The 23,554-nt window shown below is 39.9% G+C and overlaps 1 protein-coding gene across 4 annotated transcripts in view; it reads left to right on the forward strand.

Annotated features, from left to right (window-relative positions):
• BTRC (beta-transducin repeat containing E3 ubiquitin protein ligase) overlaps window positions 1–23,554 on the forward strand; it is a 118,608-nt gene that overhangs the window by 87,255 nt on the left and 7,799 nt on the right. For all 4 annotated transcript variants that reach the window (XM_062579653.1, XM_062579651.1, XM_062579650.1 and 1 more), the window contains 7 exons: window positions 5,291–5,522; window positions 10,358–10,544; window positions 14,973–15,069; window positions 16,050–16,187; window positions 16,708–16,826; window positions 19,215–19,464; window positions 20,160–20,278. In XM_062579653.1, the coding sequence (XP_062435637.1) occupies window positions 5,291–5,522; window positions 10,358–10,544; window positions 14,973–15,069; window positions 16,050–16,187; window positions 16,708–16,826; window positions 19,215–19,464; window positions 20,160–20,278 (1,142 nt within the window). The remainder of the gene's footprint in view (window positions 1–5,290; window positions 5,523–10,357; window positions 10,545–14,972; window positions 15,070–16,049; window positions 16,188–16,707; window positions 16,827–19,214; window positions 19,465–20,159; window positions 20,279–23,554) is intronic.

Raw genomic sequence — 23,554 nt, forward strand, 5'->3', positions numbered from 1 at the left:
CATCCCATTACTTTTTTTTTCCCCAGTGTCTTTTATCTTGTGAGTAAAGTTTGAACAGTACGCAGAAAGTTAACTGCCTGGAGTCTTTTAAATATAAGTAACACGCACCCAGTAATAAGCTGTCGGTTGTTTTTTTGCTGCCTGCAAAGAAACATAAACACAGCGCTCATTTCTGGCAGGTTTTTACTGTCAGAGTTTCTCCTATTATATTTATCTTACAATTTGCCAGGGGGTGAAGTTATTAAGTTTTAGCAGCAGCCATCGATCAAGTTCACAAGTTAACACGATAAAGGCTCTGTGCCGCTCCGATCCGGGAAAATGATGATCCTCACTCGGTAATTAACTAAATGAGAAAGTTAAATCTTACTCGAGAGCTGGGAGAGATGAAAGAGAGGTGTTTGTCAGCTTCTCAGTGGAAATTAGAAGCAGTTTTCTGCAATTCCCTAAGCTGCTGCTCTGTCATATTTTACATAAGCACTGGGAAAACGTCTTGTAATTAGTGCTGTCATGGAGGATTTTTTTTTGCTGAAGGATGTTGGAATAATTCATTAGATTATCAAGAAAGGCTTGTGTCCTGAAATGATTAGCACAGTGAAATTTAAACCATTAACGATAACAAGTTTAGAGCTTGCTGCAGTGCAGAGGCACCCGGGGTATGTCTGTGCCTATTTCAATCATTTCTTATAATTAAACATTATGTCCTCTTTTTTCCTCCCCTTCACTGAGACCCATCCAAAATTCCTGTTAAGGTGGCTCTGTCTAGATCAGTGACTTAATCGTGACTGGCAGTGCGAGCAGTTAAAGGTGAAATGCTGCAGCTGCAAATAAGCAGCAGAAGACACCTGAGGTAGAACTTGTGGTCCCAGTGAGTGTGGGAAGGAGGGGAGGTAGCCCAGAGTGACCTGTTGGTGCTGGGACATCAAAAGGAAGTCGCTTCTTTTTGCCATGAGTGAAACTCAATTGAGAAATTTGCAGAGGTAGTCTAAGCTCTCAGTCTTCCCAGAGCTCCAGGATGAAGATGTCTTGAAGGCTCAGAAGGTCCCAAACCTTGCTCGGATTGCTTAAGCCACTCTCAATTTTCTAGAAGGAAACAGCTTTTCTTTCAAGAGAAGGAGATGTCTTTTCACATCAGGAAGTGTATGAATTTGTCTGCACTATGGAAAGTCCCTTAACCAAGTCCTCTGCAATATTAGAGGACATTGTGTTTTTAAAAATAAATAAATAAAGTTGTAACTTCTAATATGGGTGGGGAAACACTACACCTGCGTTAGAGTCAGAGAACTATGCTGATGCCTGTTTTTTTCTGTGCTGTGAAAGGATCCCTAGTCCCCTGTACTGGACAGAAATAAAAATACCCTTCGTTGTCATATATGGGTTACAGGTATGATATACCAAAGTTGTTTTGTTTTCTGTACAAAGCAGTAGACTTATCCACGCTTTATTTATCTCTGTTGAAATACTACTTTTTCCTATGACTACAAACCATTATTTAGATTAAAGTCCTTTATATATTAGTCCTCTTCTACTTCACTGGGCAAATGAATGTGCTTTGTGTTAAATGTAGCCGTTTGGAGAAATGGTCTTGTAATTATGGGCTGCAATGGAGCATAGTACATAGATCCCTGAGCTAGTACCAACCTGCGACAGTCAGTCCCCTGGGTTTCCTGGCATAGCTTGCTAGCTCGAGTACACCACCATAGGAAGACACCTATGCTGTTTTTGCACATGAATTGACTTGCCTAGAGCCGTCCTGGACATCTCTGAGTCCTTACTTACAGGGCCAAACCTGCCTTCCTGACTTTGTGAAAGGGAAGCAAGAACAGCTTTTTCTGTTCTAAGTTGATAGTTTGCTGTGTTATAGCCAGACTTTCTCCCAGGGTGACAGACTACCAAGGCTTATGATTCTTCACCACGTTTGGAAGTGAAGCTTATAAAAAGTGTAAGTATATATGGTGGATTTGCTTGAATATTTAATATAGCTGGATGCACAGCATGTATAACAGTTCTCCTATTTCCAGGTTAGGCCTGGTTATTGTTTCAGGAGAGGGAAGAGGTTGTAGGCTGTTGTGTGCTCCAGCAAATAGTTACTGTTACTGTTCTGAGATAGTTTGTCATGAACCTGAAGCAGTGGGTCAGAATAGTTGAGTCATCAGGGTTTCTCAGGAAGCCAAATCGATTCTCTTACTGCTAGTAACCATTACCCCCCAAACACACACTTTAATAATACAGATGCTTGATGCTGTTATTTTGTTGTTGCTTTTTTTAATAACAGGTCTTTTTCACTGAACCCCCTGGTGGATTTTCAGGAATCTTCTCATTGAAATTTTGGAATTTTGTTCTTAGCTGTAGCTACAGACATCCTGGGTGAGGCATGTGTAGTGTCGGCTGTAAAACGGGTGTGCTGGGAGTCTGCCCTGTCATCCTGGTCACCAGCTGCGGGACCTGCTGCACACACTGAGGCTACTTGTCTGCTCTTCTTTGCTCCTTTCAAAGGGAAACTGAGACAGGCAGTGGAACGATCTAGGTCTCAAGCTGACATGATCAGAATGTGGCCAAAGTATGCACATGGACCTAAAAAAATGCAGGTTTCCCCTGCCCGCTAGTTTAGGCGTATACACTGTGACACACAGAGTGCTTTTCATAAATGTGTCCAGCAAGCAGATCCACTAAATAAACCTAGAGGTTACCTTCCAGGGTTGTTGCTAGCATTGGACAGTGTCCTCTTAATTTACTCATCCTTCCCACCTTGGGGCCCTGCATTCACTTGTGATCAAGGCAAAATATCTTGGCTTGTCCCATCTGAGCCATCTGTTTGTATATACATAAGCCATTACTTGTTTTTTGCAGATGTTGCAGCTTCTGTTGGATACCCTAGACTGAAGCTGTAGAGGTTATTGGGAAGCAGAGGTTTCTTGGGAGACGGTGGTTGGAGGCAAGACGCGTAGGGCTAGTGTGCTGTGCCGTCCTGTGAAAGGAGGTTCCCCCTTCCGTGATCCTTGCACATCGACCATCCCCTCTGCTCCCAGCCCAGAGTATTAATTGAACGCCACAGTCCCTCAAATTAGAAAGCAGAGGTTTAGCTCTTTTAAAAATGCTCTATTGAGACAGCAAGTTGTGAGATTGGCTGCGCAGCAAACAAAATGAGAAAATGAAATGAGATCAAGCTTGTAAAATACAACATCTCTCTGCAGTCTTAATCCAGCGTTTTTTGTTTTTTGGGGGGAGGGTGGGAGGAGTGCAGCTTAACTCCAGCAAAAATGACCAGAATGTCCCTTAAGGCCGATGTTCGGTGCAGTCTGTTGGTAATCATTTTATGCCAGGCTATTGCCAACTGTGGACTTTGCCAGGAAGACTCCAACGTTTCTCAGCAAGGAGTTCATTCCCACTATCTCTTTAGAGATTTCTCCATAGTTGGCCCAAGAGAGAGTATTTCTTTCCCCCTGCCCTGTACTGGGTTTGTGACTCGGAGTCAGTGCTGTCTGTGCGATGACCAAATGAAATAGTGCAGCTCTGCTATCAGTCATGGCCCTTTGCTAACACGGTTTTACTGAACGCTCAGAGAAATGAGGGGACGGTGGAGGGGAGTGAAAGTAAGACTGGAAACCTTGAGATGCAGAATTATGCATTTATGATGTGATACTTATGTTCTGCCATCTCAAAGAAACTTAAGCTATAATACTGAAACAGAAAAAATATATTCTTAAAAATGTCAGCTAATTACTATGCTTCTCTACCAGAGGAAAGGCTCTCCAGCTCTGCTGGAAGTGCTGGAGAGAATATTTAAGTTTGGTGGATTTTCTCTAAAAAAATTAAACATAATAGAAAATAAATGAATAGTTGAGTAGGTTTTAAAGTTGGTATGTTTTTGGTGTTCCAGTGTAAAAATTTTCATCAGGTAGAGGAGGTATTGTAATACAGGAATTCTTTACTCCAGAGAAATGAGGAATTTCTGCATTCTAATACCAGTTTTTTAAAATAGTTTCTGTAGTCTCTAAACAACTCGCTAGTTGTTTTAACTCATGATTTAATCTGTGCCTTAATGCTAAATAATTAGATATCTAGGTTTAGGTTCTCATTTTTTCCTTTAAAGTGAATAAAATCTCCCTGATGGGATTGATGCATTAGCATTCAGAACAGAATTAACATTCAGAACAGAATGGAAATATGGCATCCCTAAATATGTATTTTATATATTCTGAATCTGTAATTTGTTTTTAATTATTTGATAATTAATAGAGAACCACTAAATGTATTTTATAAGTAAAAATGATCTAATAATATTGACTGTAACAGTGCTGTCTGGTGTTAAACCGTTACAGTGAAACAAAGAATGTTTTCCATGGGATTTACTTACAGTAGTAAAATGAGAATTATTGGGGTCTTTGCAGCAACACTTTAAAACTTGTTTTAAATGTGTGCCCATACTATGTATTTTTAGATTGAGATTATAAAGATGGGAGTCTGTAGGCATAATTAATCCTGAAAAGAAATAGAAAAGGCATTTAGTTACTGTTTAATATAAATTATTTGTGTGCCTAGTATAAGAAAAAGTAATTTCCCAGCAAATAGTTAGTTTTACTTGGACAAATGATAGAATTGCAATGCTTTTCTTCCAGCTGAATGTGCCATTCTCCCAGTTAAATCTTTTAAAGAGCAGAAATTATGTCTTGCTATCAAGTAGTGAGTTGAAATATCAGTGTTTTGTTATGTCCGAAAGCTCACTCCAACAATTCAGCAGTGCTCAGAAAGTTTAAGATACTTAATTCTGTGAAAGAAGTATATACCACATATCAAGGTATGTTTCAGCTAGCTTTATCCTTACAGTATAATTTTATACTAAAAATAAGTGTTATTTAATTTTTTCTTACCCATTTCACGTATTTTCTGTTAATTTTAGCAGCAGTCCATTTTTTTAGAGGAAAAATATCATAAATGCAGTTTTCTGTTGGTGCATTCAAGTAATTGATAACTGTACATTAAGAATCCATCTGTGTTTTTACAGTGTGTAAGATGTAAATAAAATTGTCTTTGTATTAAATTTTCATTTGTAGTTTCCCATCAAACCAGAGTCCTTTGTGTGCAGCTCTGGTGCAAGCAACTGCATCACCCTGCAGGGGTTACAGCTTGCTGTGGCTGCACTCGGGATGACAGTGGCAAGTGGGGTCCATGGTCTTGGCTAACTTTATACATCAGAAAGCTTTTTCCTTCTGTTATTTTTCAAAAAATCGTAACACTGCCTGTGCGTCTTTTCACGTGTAAGTTTTGGGTTTTCTCTCCTTCCCTTTCACAGACAAAACTTGCCAATGGCACTTCCAGCATGATTGTGCCCAAGCAAAGAAAACTCTCTGCAAGCTATGAGAAGGAGAAGGAGCTCTGTGTCAAGTATTTTGAACAGTGGTCCGAGTCTGACCAGGTGGAGTTTGTGGAGCACCTCATCTCCCAGATGTGTCACTACCAACATGGACATATAAACTCGTACCTCAAACCCATGTTACAGAGGGACTTCATCACTGCACTGCCAGGTATTTCTGCAAGCAGAGGAAGTTGAGTTTCTATTTTGTCTTTCAGAAAACCCTTCTGCTTGACTTCCCGTGACTCTGACTTGCCCTACTGAAGAGTTGTCTTTTACGATCAGTTTGCAAAATAGATGATACATTTTACAATATGAAATGTAGTAATATTTTGTTTAGTATTCTTACCATCTTTCAAGGTGTGATCTAAAATCAACATGGTTTGGCTGGAAGTAATAGATTTTGTCTGTGTGCAGAGGACACCCAACACAGGCCACAGGGCAGGTGGTTGTACTCATGATGCCCAAAATGATGCATGAGTAACAAAAGTTTTAAAAATTGAAACTACTCTTATTTTTGATCACTCAAGCAAGATTCTCCCTGACCTTTTTTTGTTTGTTTTATTTGTAAAGTACTTTCCTGAAACCAGTGATTTGATTTTCTGTGAATTGTCACCAGAGAATAACATACACCAGGTCAAAGAACAGAAATATTGTGTGTGTTTTTTTTGCACCTCGGTAGAGCTTTTCTTTGAGAATATTGTCCAAGCTATTCTCAGGTACGACATTGAGTGAATCTCCCAGAATGCATACATGCGGTTTTGTACTGTTCCTGTCTCGTAGATGAAAAAAAATGAAACAGAAGGAGATAAAACATACTCAAATTTATACAGCAATGGAGTTTCAAAACCTGCCAGCAATTCCTGCCTCTCTTTTTTCAGAACATAATATCATGCCTCTATATGTAGATAGATAGTTAACAGATTAGCATTGCAATGGCTTAGTTCCTTAGTTTCAGATGGACTCAGGTAAGAGTAAGGACTGAGTAAGAAGTGCTACAGTTTTTGCCTCTTGTTTCTTGCACAAAGCTTGTTCTGTGGACACCTTTGAAGAACTGCTGAACTCCCACAGTGTGTTGAGTCCAGTCATCTGATTTCTTCAGAAGGGATTTCACAAGGTGAAATTTCAATTGTAGGGCTGGAAGAGAGAAAAGCATGTTTAGTTGTGGATCTTACTAAGAATAGAGGCACTGCAGGAGTGTTGCTATGAAGTTAAATATATAGACTCTGGATTTTTAAGCTCGTTGTGCCCAGTAATCAAATGGCTATTCTAGGGTTTAAAAAAAAAAATCTTAGTTATGCTAAGTACCTGCTTTATGTGAGTTTTTAGTAGTCCAATGGCAGTAATCTCATGTACTTAGAGCAGCTTTACAACTTGTGAAGCTGTTCTGTTTCAGAAAAATGGTGAGTATTTTGAAAAGGCACTGTTTTCTCCACTTCTAAAGTGGAAGTATATGTATAGTTATATACACATTTTTTTCCAGGTTTTTCTCCACAGAATTCCATTGAAACAGGCCAGCATATCTCATTCTCCCTTGTTTAAGGTCATCCTTCAGGCTTTTTCCTGAAAACTTTGGGCGAACTTTAGAAGCATTTTCAGAGGCACCCAAAATTTCCTTGCCAAACTGCATTTGTTAGTATGTTTTTCACAATTGTCAAGTAGCTCTATCTTTAAAATTGGCTTCCTTGGAGTGTAGGACAGATAGGAATTAGGCAGCTCGTATCTGGGTATTTGAACAATTCTGAGAATAGTGTGCTTAAATAATGTATATGAATCAATTTGCATATTTGTGAAGCATGGATGTCCTAGTGAATATAGTTTTAAGGGAGATAATGGGTGGCAAAGAATTACACGGGCTCAGGCTCTGCAATCAGAGAGATGCAGAATGTGATGGGGGAACAGGGTGGGAAAGGAATTGTGTTCATACTTATGCAGTTTTGTAAGTACTGTGAAACGCTTGTCATCAAGGTATTATTGAAAGCTTTTTAAAAATTAAAAGATCTCAGGGACAGAAAAGGGAGAGTATAAGCATTTATTTGAAACTAGAATTATGAATTAAGTCACGTAATCTAAAATAAGTTAAGCTCTTCAGGTATTTTGTAACTTTCTCAAAACCTCGTGTTCAGCAAGCTTCATTTTTACTCCTTCTTTCTTTCTCCTACTCTACCCATCAAGTAAATTAAGCAATAAAATTACTCCAAAATCCTGATGCATCTTGTCTCTGACCTCCTGGTAATGTCCCACAGAATGACTAGAATTTCAGGTAGTTTTATATCATGAACATGCTTTGTTAATACAGAATAAAATTGGTTCAGGTTATTTTCCCAGTGCTTTGGACAGAATTAAGGTTGTTTGAACAACACAGATTAACTACACTCTTAACAAACTTTGTTCCATTTTTAAAAAGTATGGTCTCAGCTTAGAATTTTTTATGAGGAAAGTCATTTTTTGTAAGGGTTTCACGTGTGAAATAATTGAAACATTCATTCAACTCCAGCTGCATAGGACTACTTTAAGGATCAGTACTGTACTACTAGGATAAGTTAGGTATGGAAATCTGAAGGGCTAATCATATTTTACATTAATTTAGCAGAACCTTTTGTGAAAGGAAACTTGTCTATTTTTTTAAGAGAGTAGTGTTCAGGAAAATACATGGCTGAGAGAGTTGTGCTGTTCCTGAAATACGTAATAATAAAATTGAATTTGTAACTGGGCCAAAATAACTCTGCCCTTTCATTCACTGTAAGGGGAGTGAGGAGGACAGAGCAGCCGTATTCCTTCTCTGTGAAGGATCTGGGATCAATGGCTAGGGTGACTTACGGTGATGGAAACACTTAATCCATCCTTCAGCAGCAAGATTTCAAGTGCAACTACTGATGGTGCACAGAGGCCAGGTGGGTCAGAGGCAGAGCTGTGAGTGGGGATTATTCTACCAGTTGATGCAGTGCAGCCCTCCTTCCTTGATGCCACCAATCTATTCCCCACATGAAATAACTTTTGCTCCAAGTCTGCTTTTATAAAGCCACCAATATAAATACCGTATGAGTGGGCATCTGTAAATGCCCGGGGGAATGGATGCATGTCTGTGGGCTGCTTGGAAGCAACACAGGGTAGGAAAGCAAATAGACTGTTCCCACGCACTGGGGAAAGCTCAGGATTGCAGGGTATCAGGCATGGGGAAGCAGGACATGATTGTCCACGCTGTTATCCACCCAACTGAATTGTGGAAGTCCTGCAAATTCCAGTTTTTCACCAGAACATTGTCTCTCTCTGTGAATTGCCAGAATGTCAATCTAAAATCACAAACATTCTTTTTAAGGCATTTTATACAATAGATGTATACATCTTTTTAGATTAAATATGTTGTAAAGGCTGCTGATGCTTTTATGCTGCAGGTTGACATCTAATTTTGCATCTATAAAGATAAGAAATATCAGGCCTCTTTCTCCACTCTGTGATTGCATGTGATACCATTCACATGCTTTTTGCACTTTATGAATGGAAGCATAAGATACTGGGCATCAGGATAACTGATCCAAAGTGTGTTATAAATGTATTTGAAAATGGCCTTACAAAGATACAGGATGTTTGAAAGGAGTAAGAGGAGACCTGATGAATTCTCATATTTTCAGGCATGGAAAGATAATTTTGAGCTCTGTTGGTTAACGAAAAAAACACAGGTTGGAGCCCACAGTGTCTCATGAACTTTAATAAAAACCAGCTGATTACACCTCAGTATGTGCTTGCTGAAGTATGGCCATATGACTGTAAAAATGCATATGCTGCTTCTTCCTTCTGTGTCACTGACAAGCTGAACCTTCTCTCTGAGGCTGTCGTTTTAAAAGCAAGAAAAGGCGCATTTAACTCTGTTCCAAATGTGAAGAGGAGGGAAGATGCATGTAATACCAATCTGCCATGCTTCCTTTTTGGTTGATCTGAACATTGTGCCTGGGGGATGATGGAGTCTGAACTACAACTTCCACAAAGCCTCTGAAATTTGACCTGTGAAGTGAGATAATCTCTTGACTCTGTGTGTCTCACTTGCAAATTAAACTGCCTCCAAGAGAAATTGTATTTATGCGACATCTCATTTAATAGGCATCTTATTCTTCTGAAGTCGTGCTGCTGATAGAATTTGAGTGGATAAGAGCAGATTTTTACTGAATAAATTTGTCCAGTCTAAGTTAAATAGCATGACCTTCTCTGCCCCCCCGGGTATTCAAGTTACATTGTGCTGTTAGGTTCTAACCAGGCTATGGAGCCAATGCCCTATGATTGTGGCTGGTTGCTTGTTTTTTGCTCAGTTGGCTTACATTTTACTGCAGCCATGTTGAAACAAAGCTGCTCTTCGTATTCGAACTTGAAAATATTTGCAAATACCACTTTCATGCATATTTTTCTCCACCCACTGAAATAAATGATACTAGCAAACCTGCTTCACTTTCTCCTTAGACTACCTCTTCTTCCCTCTCTACTTCCCTGTGCATCTGCATATCTTTCCCTCCCCCATGTCTAAAGGTACCACTACCCTTCAGGGCACACATTGGGAATATATATTTTTTTCTTCATTACGTTTAAAAGCTACTGCTTTAGCAAAAACAGCTTTTGAGCCGTTGGAACATGAGAACAGCTGTAGCAGTGAGATGAGAAATGGTCCTAATATAGAGAGATTTTGGGGGCTGAGTCGCTGAGTTGGAAATGCCATCCATAGAATATCCCCCTAGTGCTAAAACCCATCGAAATAGATTGGAATGACTTCTTGGATTCTTTATTATTTTTAATGACTTGTTGTGTTATATCCAAAGGAAGTTGGAGAACGCTGTTCACTCCTGAACTTAGCTGCAAATGCTCTTGTGTGCATTTGATCCAGCTCTGCGTGTAGAAAAGTAGATGGAAAGGCATAGGGAGGAGAGAGTATCTTTGTACTGGACAAAGGGAGTACTTTTAAACTGCTTATTTCCCCAGCAAATAATGCTTTTCTTTTTCCCCTCCACCCCCCTCCCCTAGCTCGGGGATTGGACCACATTGCCGAGAACATCCTGTCCTACTTGGATGCCAAATCATTATGTGCTGCTGAGCTGGTGTGCAAGGAGTGGTACCGGGTCACGTCGGATGGCATGCTGTGGAAGAAGCTGATCGAGAGAATGGTCAGGACAGACTCTCTGTGGAGGGGGTTGTCAGAGAGGAGAGGATGGTGAGGGAACTGCATCTGTCTTCATCCATTTTTTCCCCACTTAGGACAGTAGGTGCTATGTGTTTACCCCATGTTTGAAAAGGGGTTACTTAGCACCCCGAAACATCATTTTGGTTCCAGACCTGGCATTTGCTTACAGCAACATTCTGGGGTTGGGTAGTAAGGGTTTTATGGGCTATGCAGGCAATTTGGGAGCTTTTTCCTCACCTTGCTCATCTGATCGTGCTCTTATCCCACCATGACAAGTGAGACATACAGACTGAGATTTTTATGCCCAGCTGTTATTCGGTTCAAATTAAGAAGCTGTGTACACCACAGGGGAACACTAAACTTGTCAGCAGTTCAGGGGAGCTTTTTTAGGGGTGGCAATGGGGCAGCATGTGCTATGAATTAGTTGTTTCCTGATAGGTCTGTTTGTTTTCCTCAGCAGATTTTCACTATTAGATATCTGTTTAATTTTCTAACTGGAAGCTGAGGGTAGGTACCACGGAGAATAGGGGACTTTAGAAATGCAGATAGATTAGTTAATAATCATCTGGAATAGCCTTACTAGAATGTGGGTCTCACTCAAGTTTGAAGCTGCTCTGTTAACATTTCATTAGAACTTTCCCTCTCAAGGGTACCTTCTTTAATACATAATTTTCTTTTCCAAGGGTGTCCCTAGGATGTTGGCAGAAAGGAAGCTGGGTATGAATATTTCATAAACAAGATAAAAGTGACAGCTCAGGCATTTTGGTTGCTATTAAAAAGAAAAAGATACAGAGTTGCAAACAAAGACTCGTGTTTCACGGTTAATTTTGTTTTACTGTTTTTCTCAGGAAGTGAAGGCCAAGTAAATCACAATTATGAAATGTCCTTCAAAAATAAGTACTCTGTTGATCTCCTTCCAGTAGTGTAATATGTATGAAAAGAGTAAAGTGGTTACTTACCACAACCATGACTTTGTTAACTTTTACATCCCCTTCAGTGCTTTGTTCTCTCTTGGACTTTTGCTCTATATTGTTGTAAGTCTGTAAGTCTGAAGAACTCCTTGAGAGGTTAGAGAGTCCCTCCTGTTCCCTAAAGGCAGAGCCAACTTAGCTTCTAAGTCATCTCAGATGTTTATCTAACTTGTTCTTAGAAACCTTCACTGATGGAGATTCCCTGTGCTTTGCTTGGTCAAGCAATTCAACTGCTTTGCTATCTTTACTGTTAGAAAGACTTTCCTAAAATATAGGCTCGGTCTTTATTACTGCAGTTCAGCTCATTGTATTTGTCCTGCACAGAGGACAGTTTCTTACTCTCTTTTTTGCAGCAGTCTTTTACAAGTTTGAAGATAATCATGTTTCCTGTGTATTAGATGCACTAAGTAACCCTAGTCCTATGTTTTATTGTCCTCTTGTCATTCTTGGTTTGCTTGATTTAAAACCATCTCCAATTAAGCCACTCCATTCTTGGAGGATGATGTCCTCAACTGGACATACTGTGAGGTCTCACCAGGGTTTGGTAGTGTGGGATGGGCTGCTTTCCATGTCTTATGGAGGACACTTCAGTTTATGCTATCCAGTAGAAAATGTGCTTTTTAATTTTTTAATAGTAGTATAATAAACAGTTATATAGTATAAACAGTTTTATTATATTATAACAGTAGTATAATACTGTTATATAACTGTTGTACCAGCCTTTTTTGTAGAAGATCTACTTGACCAGTATTCCTCATCTGGCATATTTATGTTATTACTAAGTTACGAACTTTGCATTTGTCCATGTTGAATTAGACGCTGTGTATTTTTTAATATTTCTCCATTTTATCAGGAGCATTATGAATTTAATCTTGACCTCCAAAATGCTTGTAGCGTCTCCTCACTTTAGTATCATTGGCCATGTAATACACCTGGTCCCTGTTCCATTCTTTTTCGTTAATGAAAATGCTCTGTAATGGCAGGTTTAGGAGAGATCCCCTGCAAGACCCCAGGTGCCTTCCTGTTTGACAGTGCGCCATTCGGAAACAATTCTTTGTGTGCACCCTTGAGTGCTTCCACCAAGAACTGTATTTCTCTAGCTGACTGAGGAGATCACCCTGTGAGAGAATATCAGAAGCCCTGTGGAAGTTAGGATAATATCACAACCATGCCATAGAAGAAATAGAAGTTAGGCCAGTTTGACATGATTTATTCCGTGTTGATCGATGTTGGCTGTTGTTTGTCATCTTCTAGGAGCTTATCTAATTAACTGTATGTTCTCAGACCTCCAACCTGTTGAAGTTGAGCTAACCAGTGCACAGCTTCCCTGGGTCTACCTTCTTCCTTTTTTCTTTTTTTCCCCCCTTTTTTTTAATAAAAGAACTATGTTTGTCGTTATCTTCCTGTTCTCTGGAACTTCACCCATTCTCTACAGCTTGTCAAAGATGATAGCTAATAGTTCTGAAGTGGCTCCCTCCAAATTTTAGAAAATAACATAGCAGCAAGTCACGCAGTCTCTTTCTGATTGCCCTCTGGTTAGCTCTAGAAGATATAACTGCAGGCATGGCAGGGTGGTTAAGAGAGACAGACAAGAAATATACAGTGTAATTGCATCTCTGCCATACAGAGCTTTATAGCTTGTAATCAGCTCTATGAATGGCACAAGGAAGTGACTAGGTGGACAGTTCAGAATGATAGATGACTGGTGTTATTTGCTTACAGCTTCTCACTTAGCTCGGCACATGGGCTGCCTGGTTTCAGCATTAGCAGCTTGTGGTTTACAGCAGAAACCACCCAATTCTGCAACATGGTAGCCTTCACTGACAGCTTGACTGGAAGCAGTAAGGGTTACACAGATTTAGAGAATAAAAACAGAAGCCCAAAGGGGTGCTATTATGTCCCTCTGAATAGTTAAGTTGGCCAGTCATCAAAAATTGCAAACAATAGTTTCTTTTATCAAAGATCTGCAGTTCAACGGTCACTGGGATGCCATGGAAATTCCAACAATCCCTTAGCTGAACTGTTAACAGCTGACTGTACATGTAGCAAAGGATAGTTTTTAGGTAGAGACAAGACCTTTTATTAGTTCAGCTGGTATAGTTTTCAGGCAGATAACTTATATACAGGTTGTCCTGGACCTGTTCCAGGTCATCCAGGATATGCCAGCATTCTGTGTATCTCCAAAATATTTTCAGTTTCCCTGGGACAATAATTTTAATTTTCTTGTGTGGACTTCCAGACTGCTTCGCAGTAGATCATGGTGAATAAGAGTCCCATCTACAGAGTGGTTTGCTTGGATCTGTGTGCATCTTTCTCTCGTATTTTTCCACATGTGAGTAGCTGCTGCTCACTGTGTTTGAAAACACAGATAGTTTCTCTGTCCAAAGTGGAAAGCAACTCTCTTTCAAATTGTACTTAAAATAGTTTATTTAAAGAATTTTCAAAATGCTTTTCTTGAGCATTTGTTGTTCTGTTTCTTCACTACTATATTTCATCTACCTCCTTATGAACTAACAGCTTTAGTTCATTGTTCTGGTTTCTCTAATTCAAATTTTGCCCAGAGTACAGCAGGGCAGCTAATACACAGTCTCTCAAATGAGTTTCAAGTTATACCATTTGGAAAGGCCAAGAAAGAAATGCACAAGGAAGTATTGAACAATTAATTATACCATAATGGAGAAAGGGAGGGAGAAGCGGGGCACTGGCCCAGTGTAAACTCTGTGCCTCTGATGCCAGGATTACACTCGGAGGCATTTGTGCCTCTCTCAATTTTGTGAGGCATGTTGCCAGGCAGAACAGCAGTTAGTACGCCCATGGTGGGGTTTACTAGCTTCCACACCGTGTTTGGTGGCTTCTTAACTTCAGGATGAGGAATTAAAGTTTTTTACACAGCAGGTAGTGATTGCTGTTTGCAGATTTTTTTTGTAGCAAAAATCTAGCTTGGGATATGAGTATTCCAAATCAGTATTGAAATGAGGAAGGCACCATAGATGAAGTTTTACTTACCAAAATCTAGTAGTACCAGTAAAATGTCCATGTACCAAAGTTGATATTGCTCCTGCTAATACAGATCAGAACTGGCCTTGAATGCATAGTGATTTTGAGGGTTCCCAGGCTTCTTTCATTGCCTTTGCTGATTTTCTTTTCAAGGTGACATATGATAAGGGTATGTGTGTTGTAGACATGAGCCATTCTCATCTCTTACTGAGTTAAAGGGGCTGATTGTCCAAAGTAGATAATACGTTTCCCTTCCCTGAGTGACTAGTAACTGCTTTCTTGTGAATTTATTAGTGTCTGAATGAAACACAGATATGTTGCGGGGCAAACGGAACAAGGAACCATCTTGTCTTATGGAGTAAGTTAACTGTGAATATGAATCTGTCTGTGCTTTTCAGCAGTTGGTATCCACTTGTAAAATGTCAGGAAGACCTTTCTCCAAAATGCTGAAAGAGATTTGTGTTCAGTGGGAGTGTTCTTTGTCTTTCAGGGGACAATATCTATTTAAAAATAAGCCTCCTGATGGGACAGCCCCACCCAACTCCTTCTACAGAGCACTTTACCCCAAAATTATACAGGACATAGAGGTAAGAAACATCTTCAAGTGAGTTTTTTTTTTTTTAATCTCCCTGATTTATTCACGAGGCTGAAATTTTGAAATTGGTTTCTTTAAATATGATGTATTTGTGTTTGTCTAGAGTTTGTAGATACGGGATACATATATGAGCTTCATCCTCTATCCCAGGGCTTCCTCCTCCTTTGGACAAGGGACGAGTTGGAATGCTCAGTCAGCTGTTTGAAAATGGAATCACAGAATAGTTAAGGCTGGAAGGGACCTGGAGATCATCTGATCCAACCCGCCAGCTCGTGCAGGGTCAGCAGTCTATACAACATGCATGTCAGGTGTCACAACAACACTGTACCATCTTGATGTTCTCTGTTCCACAGTGCTTTATTCCACCCAGTGCAGATGAGACCTAATAGGATACTATGGGAAGATATCAGGAGCAGAGCCAGGGAGAAAGTGCATTGCTAAAGGTTGCAATACTAAGACTCAGGGAAAAAGAAAGCAAGTTGATACTGTTGCTTTGTATCTAGTAGTGAGCAAAATGACATGTTCAGCCAGTTTTCTAATGACAGGAGAGGTGCTCAGGTACTGCTGTGGCAGTGTTGTACAAGCACTTGACTAAAGCTCTGCTGAGACTCTCTCTTTATGATTCAATGATTTCAATGTTCAAATTCAATGATTTAATCATTGAATCACAGAGACTTGGAGACAGAGAAAACTTTTTAGCTCACGGTTCCAGACAGCACAGAAGAATTTAGCAAAAAAATAGGTTTCCCAGGCCTTTGTCTGTTTAATTGATTTTACCATGTGTGTTGCTGCTTCTGGAGTGCTACATGATTATATGAGCCCAACTGCAGCAAAAGGCACGAATAGAAGAAGTATATGCTGTCTTTTCAAAAAAAAAAAAAAAAAAAAGAAAAGAAAGAAAAAAAAAGAAGGGGAGGAAGACAGTTCTATGCTTTATTTTTATTTCTCTTCTGTCTCCTGTGTCTTCTCAAGACAATAGAGTCAAACTGGCGGTGTGGAAGGCACAGTTTACAGAGAATCCATTGCCGAAGTGAGACAAGCAAAGGGGTTTACTGTTTACAATATGATGATCAGAAGATAGTAAGTGGCCTACGAGACAACACTATCAAGGTGAGACTTTTCCAGGATGGCATACCCAATGGCACATAGTGCTTACTCCATAAAAAATATCCTATCTTAGTTTCAGTTTCATCTGCCAATACTCTTGTTAAATGGTTTTATATACCAAGAGTGTTTTTCTTCTAAGCATGTAGCTGAGCCTTCTCCTTCTCCTTCCCCCACCCTACCCCTGAACAGCATGTATGCCTGTTGTATGCGGCAAGAGAGCTTATTGAGCAGACTTTGTTAGCAGAGCATCTGTCCATCTGTAATTATATACTATATAATTACTGTGCCCTGATGAAAAGGATAAAACCAATGTTCATAATGAAGGCAGGAGTATCAAAGATGTTTGTGTATTGTACCAAAGAGCCTGTGGAAGACTACAAAGAGTGGCCCACGCCACTAAAGAAGTTCTAATTGCAATGTAGATGATGTATTGTAATAAAAAAACAACAGCCAGACCAGTCAGTGCTTGTTATGTGGTAAAAACCTTACTTAGCAGGCTGTTTTTAAATGTTTGCTATCCTAGATCTGGGATAAGAATACATTGGAATGCAAGCGAGTTCTCACTGGACACACGGGTTCTGTCCTGTGCCTCCAGTATGATGAACGGGTGATCATTACTGGATCTTCAGATTCAACGGTCAGGTGTGTGCTCTTCATTCTGAGCTTTCTATTTGCCTCTAAGATCTTGGCTTTGTTAGTTCCTGAAATGATCTTTCTTTAAAAGTGTGCCATTCAATCAGTTCCATGAAGTAGTTCAGCACATTTGTTGAAGAGTTTACTTCAAGAGTCCTTGTTTATCAGATGTCCATGCAAGTGGCTGTCCAGGAGAAGTGAGAACTTAAGCAAAGGTCAGTCAAGCTCAAGATGACTTAGGAAGACCATTTTGTTTCACCCCAGTTTTGCATGTTTGGATGTTCCCTAAGAATGTTTTTAAATTTTCCCTGAGAATGTCTTTCTAGAAAGTTGGTTGAAGTTCTGAAAGCAAATTTGAAGGTTTAGTTACCCGATTTCCCTTAATTTTAACAAAAGATGGATGACTAGATCTTCTGCGAGTTTAAATTCAATTTCAGCATGGTATATTTTCCCATTCAATCTTTTTAACCTTGTCATGCAGTCTCTATTAAAGTGCTGGACACCTCAAGTCAAGACTTGAGGTGCTTACTTTCACTTTGGAGAAGTGAAGTTCACTGGACATGTTACCTGATACCAGAGAGTCTAAAATCTGCAGTGTAAATACAGCCACATTTGAATTAGTGAGTTGCAATATGAACCTGGAGGTGGGGGAGCAAGTGTGTCTTCTCCATGCTGTTACGTATCCTCTTCTTGTCAGAGTACAAAAAGTACCCATGCAGTGAAGTTACAGATGACAGGAAGTTTTGTCTGTCAGTGGGCCTTTTCTGAAACTTAGCATGTGTTCCTATGGCTGCAGGCTTCTTACCTTGCTTGTATGTAAGCTGCCACTGTTAGACTAGTGACCATTAAATTCAGTCCTTTACATGTAATGCATGCAGTTTTGTGGTGCTGCTGGATTTTGGGGGTCCTTTAATTAGTAGGAATCCAGAATTTAGGCAAGACCACCTGCCTGGAAATCTAGCACCACGTTAGTCAGTATGGAGACAATGTGGGAACTGCTAAACACAGACTGCAAAAGGAGAGGCTGATCTTTGTAACAAGCGCTATCACTTTCCATACCAGACCAGGCAGGCCAAATTGCAGACTGGCCACTTGCCCAGAAATACTTTGTTTCCCACTGTATCTATAAATGCTTGTACAGACTCCAAAGGCACATGGGATGCATAACTTTTATCCTTGGGTCTCCTCAGGAAGAGGGGCGTCATCCAATAGATGGTACAGATGGATTCTTAATGCTTCCCAAATCTCAGAGATGCACTTGTCCAGGGAAGTCAGTAGGTCTCCAGCTCCTGTTCAGTTTGGCAGCCCTGTCTGCAAATTGCTTGTGTGCTATTAGTTCAGGTCTGTAGTCTGTGGTCTTTCTTCTTTTACATTCTGTCAATTTGCTAATTGACAGTGTACTTTTCTTTCATTTGAAATCCAGAAGTTTCAACTTCCATGCATTAGAAAATAAGACATTAGAAATCTTTATCATATCTTGCCTTTTCTCACTGCTTACCGTACTAGCAGAGGAAAGTTTCAGCTTCTGCAGTGTCTGTTATGTCTGTTGGTACAGCCTTTTCTGCTCTCAGTGTAGCTGGGATACAGTTGTGATATTGCCAAAAGAAATCTCTATATGGTGGATTAAAGAATTTTGCAAGCAGAACAGCCCAAAAAGAACATTTTTAAGGCTTAAAATCTCCATTTCAAGTCATAGAAGTTCTATATTTAGCACCATCTATTTTTTCATCTGAAGCTATCTTTCATGTGAACCAGTTCATTACAATAATATTAAATTGACATAAAAGCTCTGTCTTTATTTGGGTATTCAGTACATTCCTAAAATGTAGCTGTATACCAGATATGTTGCCAAGGAAAAGCAATTCATTGTGCAACTACTGGCAATTACTTACACTTGTTTGAAAAGTATTATCTTATCTTCTGCCTCTGTATAAATTATCCTCTGTGTTGATAGTCCTGTGAGAGAGGTCAAAGCCTAAATCTGTTTCTGGACTTGCTTCTTAACAGGTCATGTTTAAGTGCTCGTAGACTGGAAATGGAGTGTGTGTTAGGCTTAGATAATGAGGAACTATCGGTTTTTGGGCTGTCAATCTCATACCTTTCCTCAGCACTAAATTCCCTTAATTAGAGAATGCTTTTTCTGGCTGGATTGTTTTTATGGTGTTAACTGCATTGCAGGGTTTTTGGCTGCTGGTCTGTCTCAACATATCTGTAATCAACAGGTTTATATAATACATCTTCTAATAAAATATTTAGTTGATTTAGATATAGCTTGTATTGTTTGCTTCTCTAATATGGCTAGAGAGTTGATTATCTTCCTCCAGTCCCTCTCTGCAGAAGGTCTACTGTGCAGTTTTTTAACCCTTTTCATCTCTGGTTTGATACTTGAAATTGCAGGGTGTGGGATGTGAACGCAGGCGAGATGCTGAATACGCTGATTCATCACTGTGAAGCAGTACTGCACCTCCGCTTTAATAACGGCATGATGGTGACATGTTCCAAAGACCGTTCCATTGCTGTGTGGGACATGGCTTCACCAACAGATATCACCCTGAGGAGGGTGCTAGTAGGGCACCGAGCTGCTGTCAACGTAGTGGACTTTGATGACAAGTACATTGTATCAGCATCAGGTGACAGAACTATAAAGGTGAGATGTTTCTGAGGTTTTTTATTTACAGCTTGTGAATTTAGTAACCAAGAGCAATGACCAGACAGGGAAGACAGTCTTTGGCTGTTACTACACAGACCTTCCTTTAAAAGTAGTGTCCTTCCTGCTGTTCATTTCCATTCATCCCTCTTCTGTTGAGCTCACACAACTTGTTCAGAAAACTGTATGGCACATCTGATACAGGTACCAATGCAGTTGAAAAAGGACTGTTTTTTTTTTTTCTGTGTTCTTTTTCAACCTGACTAGTTCCATAATTTGTTTCAGCATCAATTACACAAACAGTTGTCAGAGGGCAGCATGAGGGCAAAGCAAAGGTGAGTAGATAGGAGTCACTTAAATGGTACTGCTGTGATCCCAATTTGTAGCATTAAAACTCAGAAAAATCTGGTTCCTGTGTATACTAAATCACGATCTGAGAGTGTTAAAGCCTGATTTTGGAAGCTATAAATGGCAAAGAATGGCAAAAGCCTTGTATGTACTGTGACCCAAGTTGCTGACAGCTGCAGGCTGTAGTCACAAGTCATTGAAAGGGTAATTTTCCCAATCTTAATGATAGCATTTTCAATTACAAACATTCTGAGTGGACCTATATATCACACAGATACCAGTTTTTGTTAGTCCCTTCTTAATAGTTTTGTCTCTGTGTGTTTTCCTCCATCCCTTTCCTGTCACAGGTATGGAACACTAGTACCTGCGAATTTGTACGCACCTTAAATGGCCACAAACGAGGCATTGCATGTCTGCAGTACAGAGACAGGCTAGTAGTGAGCGGCTCTTCGGATAATACTATCAGGTGAGATTCACATTCCCCACTGCAAACTTCTCACATTATGTCTGATTCCCTGGGACATGCAGAGGTTAGGTAACTACAGTGCTTTGTACCCTTGTCGTCTTTGAAATATGCTTTCTTTGGTGTAGAGCACTGGAGCTACTGGATAAAGATGTTAGAAGCCTTTTTTACTGTGTTGTCTTTTATCCTCTGCATCTCAAGAGGCCCACGCTAATCAACGAGTTGCATTGCTCTGACAATACTGGTGTATGAAAGAGCTGGCAAGTACCACTTTGTGTGATGTCCTCTTGTGATATTTTAATTGGGCTATGTGTCTAGTTAAAGGGGTCAGATTTGCTGTAAGAGGCATTTAATCCTCTGCAGAAATCCTCCTGGGCTCTCGCCAAACTCCTCTTGTGGTACTTGGCACCTGGTAAAGTTTGGAACAGCTGGTTTAGCGCATGAAGTTCAGTTTGCTCCCTTTTGCACTTCTCCAGCTGCCCTAGTTGCAATCTGAGATTTAACTCCTTCTGATATAAGCCAGGATTTGTCCTTACAGCTGCTGTCAGAGAAGTGTCCCACTGTCACCTTTGCTAGCAAAGCAAACCTGAATAATAATGTAAGTGACCTGGGGAAATGGCTTCATCGTGCAAACAGGAAGAAGGAACAACCTCCATTTTAGTCTTTGCCACTGTTTCAAAGAACTCGGTTCCTTCCGATAAAATTTGAAATCTGGACAGCTTAAACAGAAAAACTTCACTTTCCATGTTGAAAATCATTTCTCCTCAATGAAAATTATTCATCCTACTGTTTGCCTATAGGCTTTGTTTCCAACAAGCTACCTCTCCCTGCTTTGGATTCTGTAGGAAAATAATGGTCCTTCAGTTGACATCACTGCGTTGTTGTACCAGATTTTACTGTATGGCTGTCTGAGACCATGGCTGAGGAAGAAAAACAGGTGGTCCAAGAGAGCTGGGACTCTCAAATAGAGGAAAAAGTGTTACAGGTGTTTTATAAGAATAGCACAACTTATGATGAGAACTTCTGTACTTATCACTGCAGTTGTACTGTGAAATTTTGGTCCCAGAATTAAAGTAAGAAATAGTTAAATATTGTAGCACTTAGGGAAGATTTTAAAATATAACTTGTAATACAAATAAAAATGAATGTCAATATAGTAGTAATACTAAAGAGAAATGTAATTACTTTTATGCTTACACTGGACACAAAGGTGATTAAAAAGGGCAGGTTACTAACTCCTCTTCCCGGGTGGCAGGATGTTTTCTACAATTGATTTTAAGCTACTGTAAAATACCAGGTGCAGTGTATTGGCCTCAGTAGAGGTTGCAACCTGATAAGGAATTTGAAGTTTGTTGTTCCTCAGTTGCAGGGAAACTTTTTTCCAAAAGGAGATGAGACTACGTGATTCTCAGTTCTGCACCTGCAAATCCAAGGAGTGTTAACATAGCTGGGACATTGAAACCAGTCTTATAGAGAGAGAGACTCCATGTCTGAAAATGATTTAGGTTTTGTTTTTTGCCAGAAATTTCACCAGTATAAAAGGACGTATGTCTGTAGGCATCACTATAATTGTGTCAATTTCTGTCACGTAGAAACTGACTCATCAAGTTTGATCAAGTTACTTAAATCCATCCACTTCAGTATCTCGGCCTCTAGGGCCAAAGCTTTTAATTACTACAGACAAGCTCTATATAGGAAAGGTTGGGGGAGGGGGGGGAAGAAAAGAAAAGAAAAAAGAAAAGAAAAGAAAAAAGAAAATTTGGAACATGAAAATCAGGAGAGTTGGACTACATCAACTACATGAACATTGGGTTCATTTTCAAATGAATGGTTGGTTTGCTGTTGTTTATCACCTTCCAGTGTGTGCAAATCCTGGGGATCTGATACTGGACTCTTTAGACAGCAGCTTTCTCTCGAGGTGATAGGGATTCAGGCTTGCCCACACTCTACATACCTTGCAACTCAGCCAGGGCTTCAAGAGAATTAAAGAGTGAGATTGTTGCAGGCCTTCTGTTATTTCCAGGTGTTTTCCTAAAGCTATAGGAAGGAAGAGTTGTAGTGTCCTTGCATGTGTGTGCTTTATAGTGATTTTTTGTTCTTTATTGTGAATTCTAATTCTTAAGCCTAAGAATAGTTCTCTTAATTCTTGGTTCTTTTCCTGTTTAAAGAAGTAGAAATTTGAGAAGGTTATCAAATCTGGGAGGTGCTATTGGCACAGAATTCTGCCTAGGCACAGAATTCTAGGCTTCATGGAGCTGGAGATTTGAGATATGCTGCTCTTGAACAGTGATTATCTCTTTTGTACACAAAGGCCCATTCCCCATATGGCTAGGGACATGATGATCCTTTCTAATCGGATTCAGGTAGAAACTCAGACTGATCATACAGGCCTAAATTATTGTGATGCAGCCTCCCAAAGCTGCTGGCAAACTCAGGATTGATGGCAAGAAATGGAAACACATGGCATGAAATTCCTGGCACATGATTGTGCTTTGAACCTTTCTGCACCAGTTCATTTCTGGCATTATGCATCCTACTGACAGTCTTTGGGAAACGTAATGCTGTTTGACCAGCCAGAGTGCCTTTGGCTGACCTTTGCCATGGAGTTGCTTGCTCTGACCTTGACTGGTCTACTTGTACTAACATGAAAACTATTGGGATCTTCACAGATTCCTGAAAGATCAGCTTCAGTGATCGAAGAATCATCTTCCTCCTTGGCCTCGAATGTAGGTATAGACAAATCCTTTCTAAGTCCTACAATGAAGAAGGCCTCTGTCCTCCATTGTCCAGAGGGAGAGCAGCTAGTTTTGGCAGGACTGCAGAAATTATTATCCATCAACCTTGAGCACATATTCACTGGATCTGAATTATTCCCTGGGGAATCTCAGACTAAAATATGTAGGAACAATTTCTCTCTCTCTCTCTCTCTCTCTCTCTTTCTCTCTCTCTCCCTCTCTCTGTCTCTGTCTCTGTCTCTCTTGAATAAAAGTGACCTGACTCCTCAGCAGCTGTTTTGTTTTGAGATGAGTCACCCAGAGAGATTCCATGAACCACCCATCTTCCTCACTACTGTGAAGTTCGTATCAGTCTGAACTCTAATTTAATGAACATTTAAGAACATTTGCAACTGTCTTCTTTCAGCTGTGTGTCATAATGTCTCAGTAGATATTGCTATTAAAAGATTACTATTCGTCATGAACGGAGCACATATCCAGAGGTCAAATACATACAGACTATACATGTCAAAGAACTTCAGTTCTTGGAGGCAAATAGTCCTTC

Source organism: Rhea pennata, chromosome 7 (assembly GCF_028389875.1).
Source record: "Rhea pennata isolate bPtePen1 chromosome 7, bPtePen1.pri, whole genome shotgun sequence".
NCBI classification, from domain to species: domain Eukaryota; kingdom Metazoa; phylum Chordata; class Aves; order Rheiformes; family Rheidae; genus Rhea; species Rhea pennata.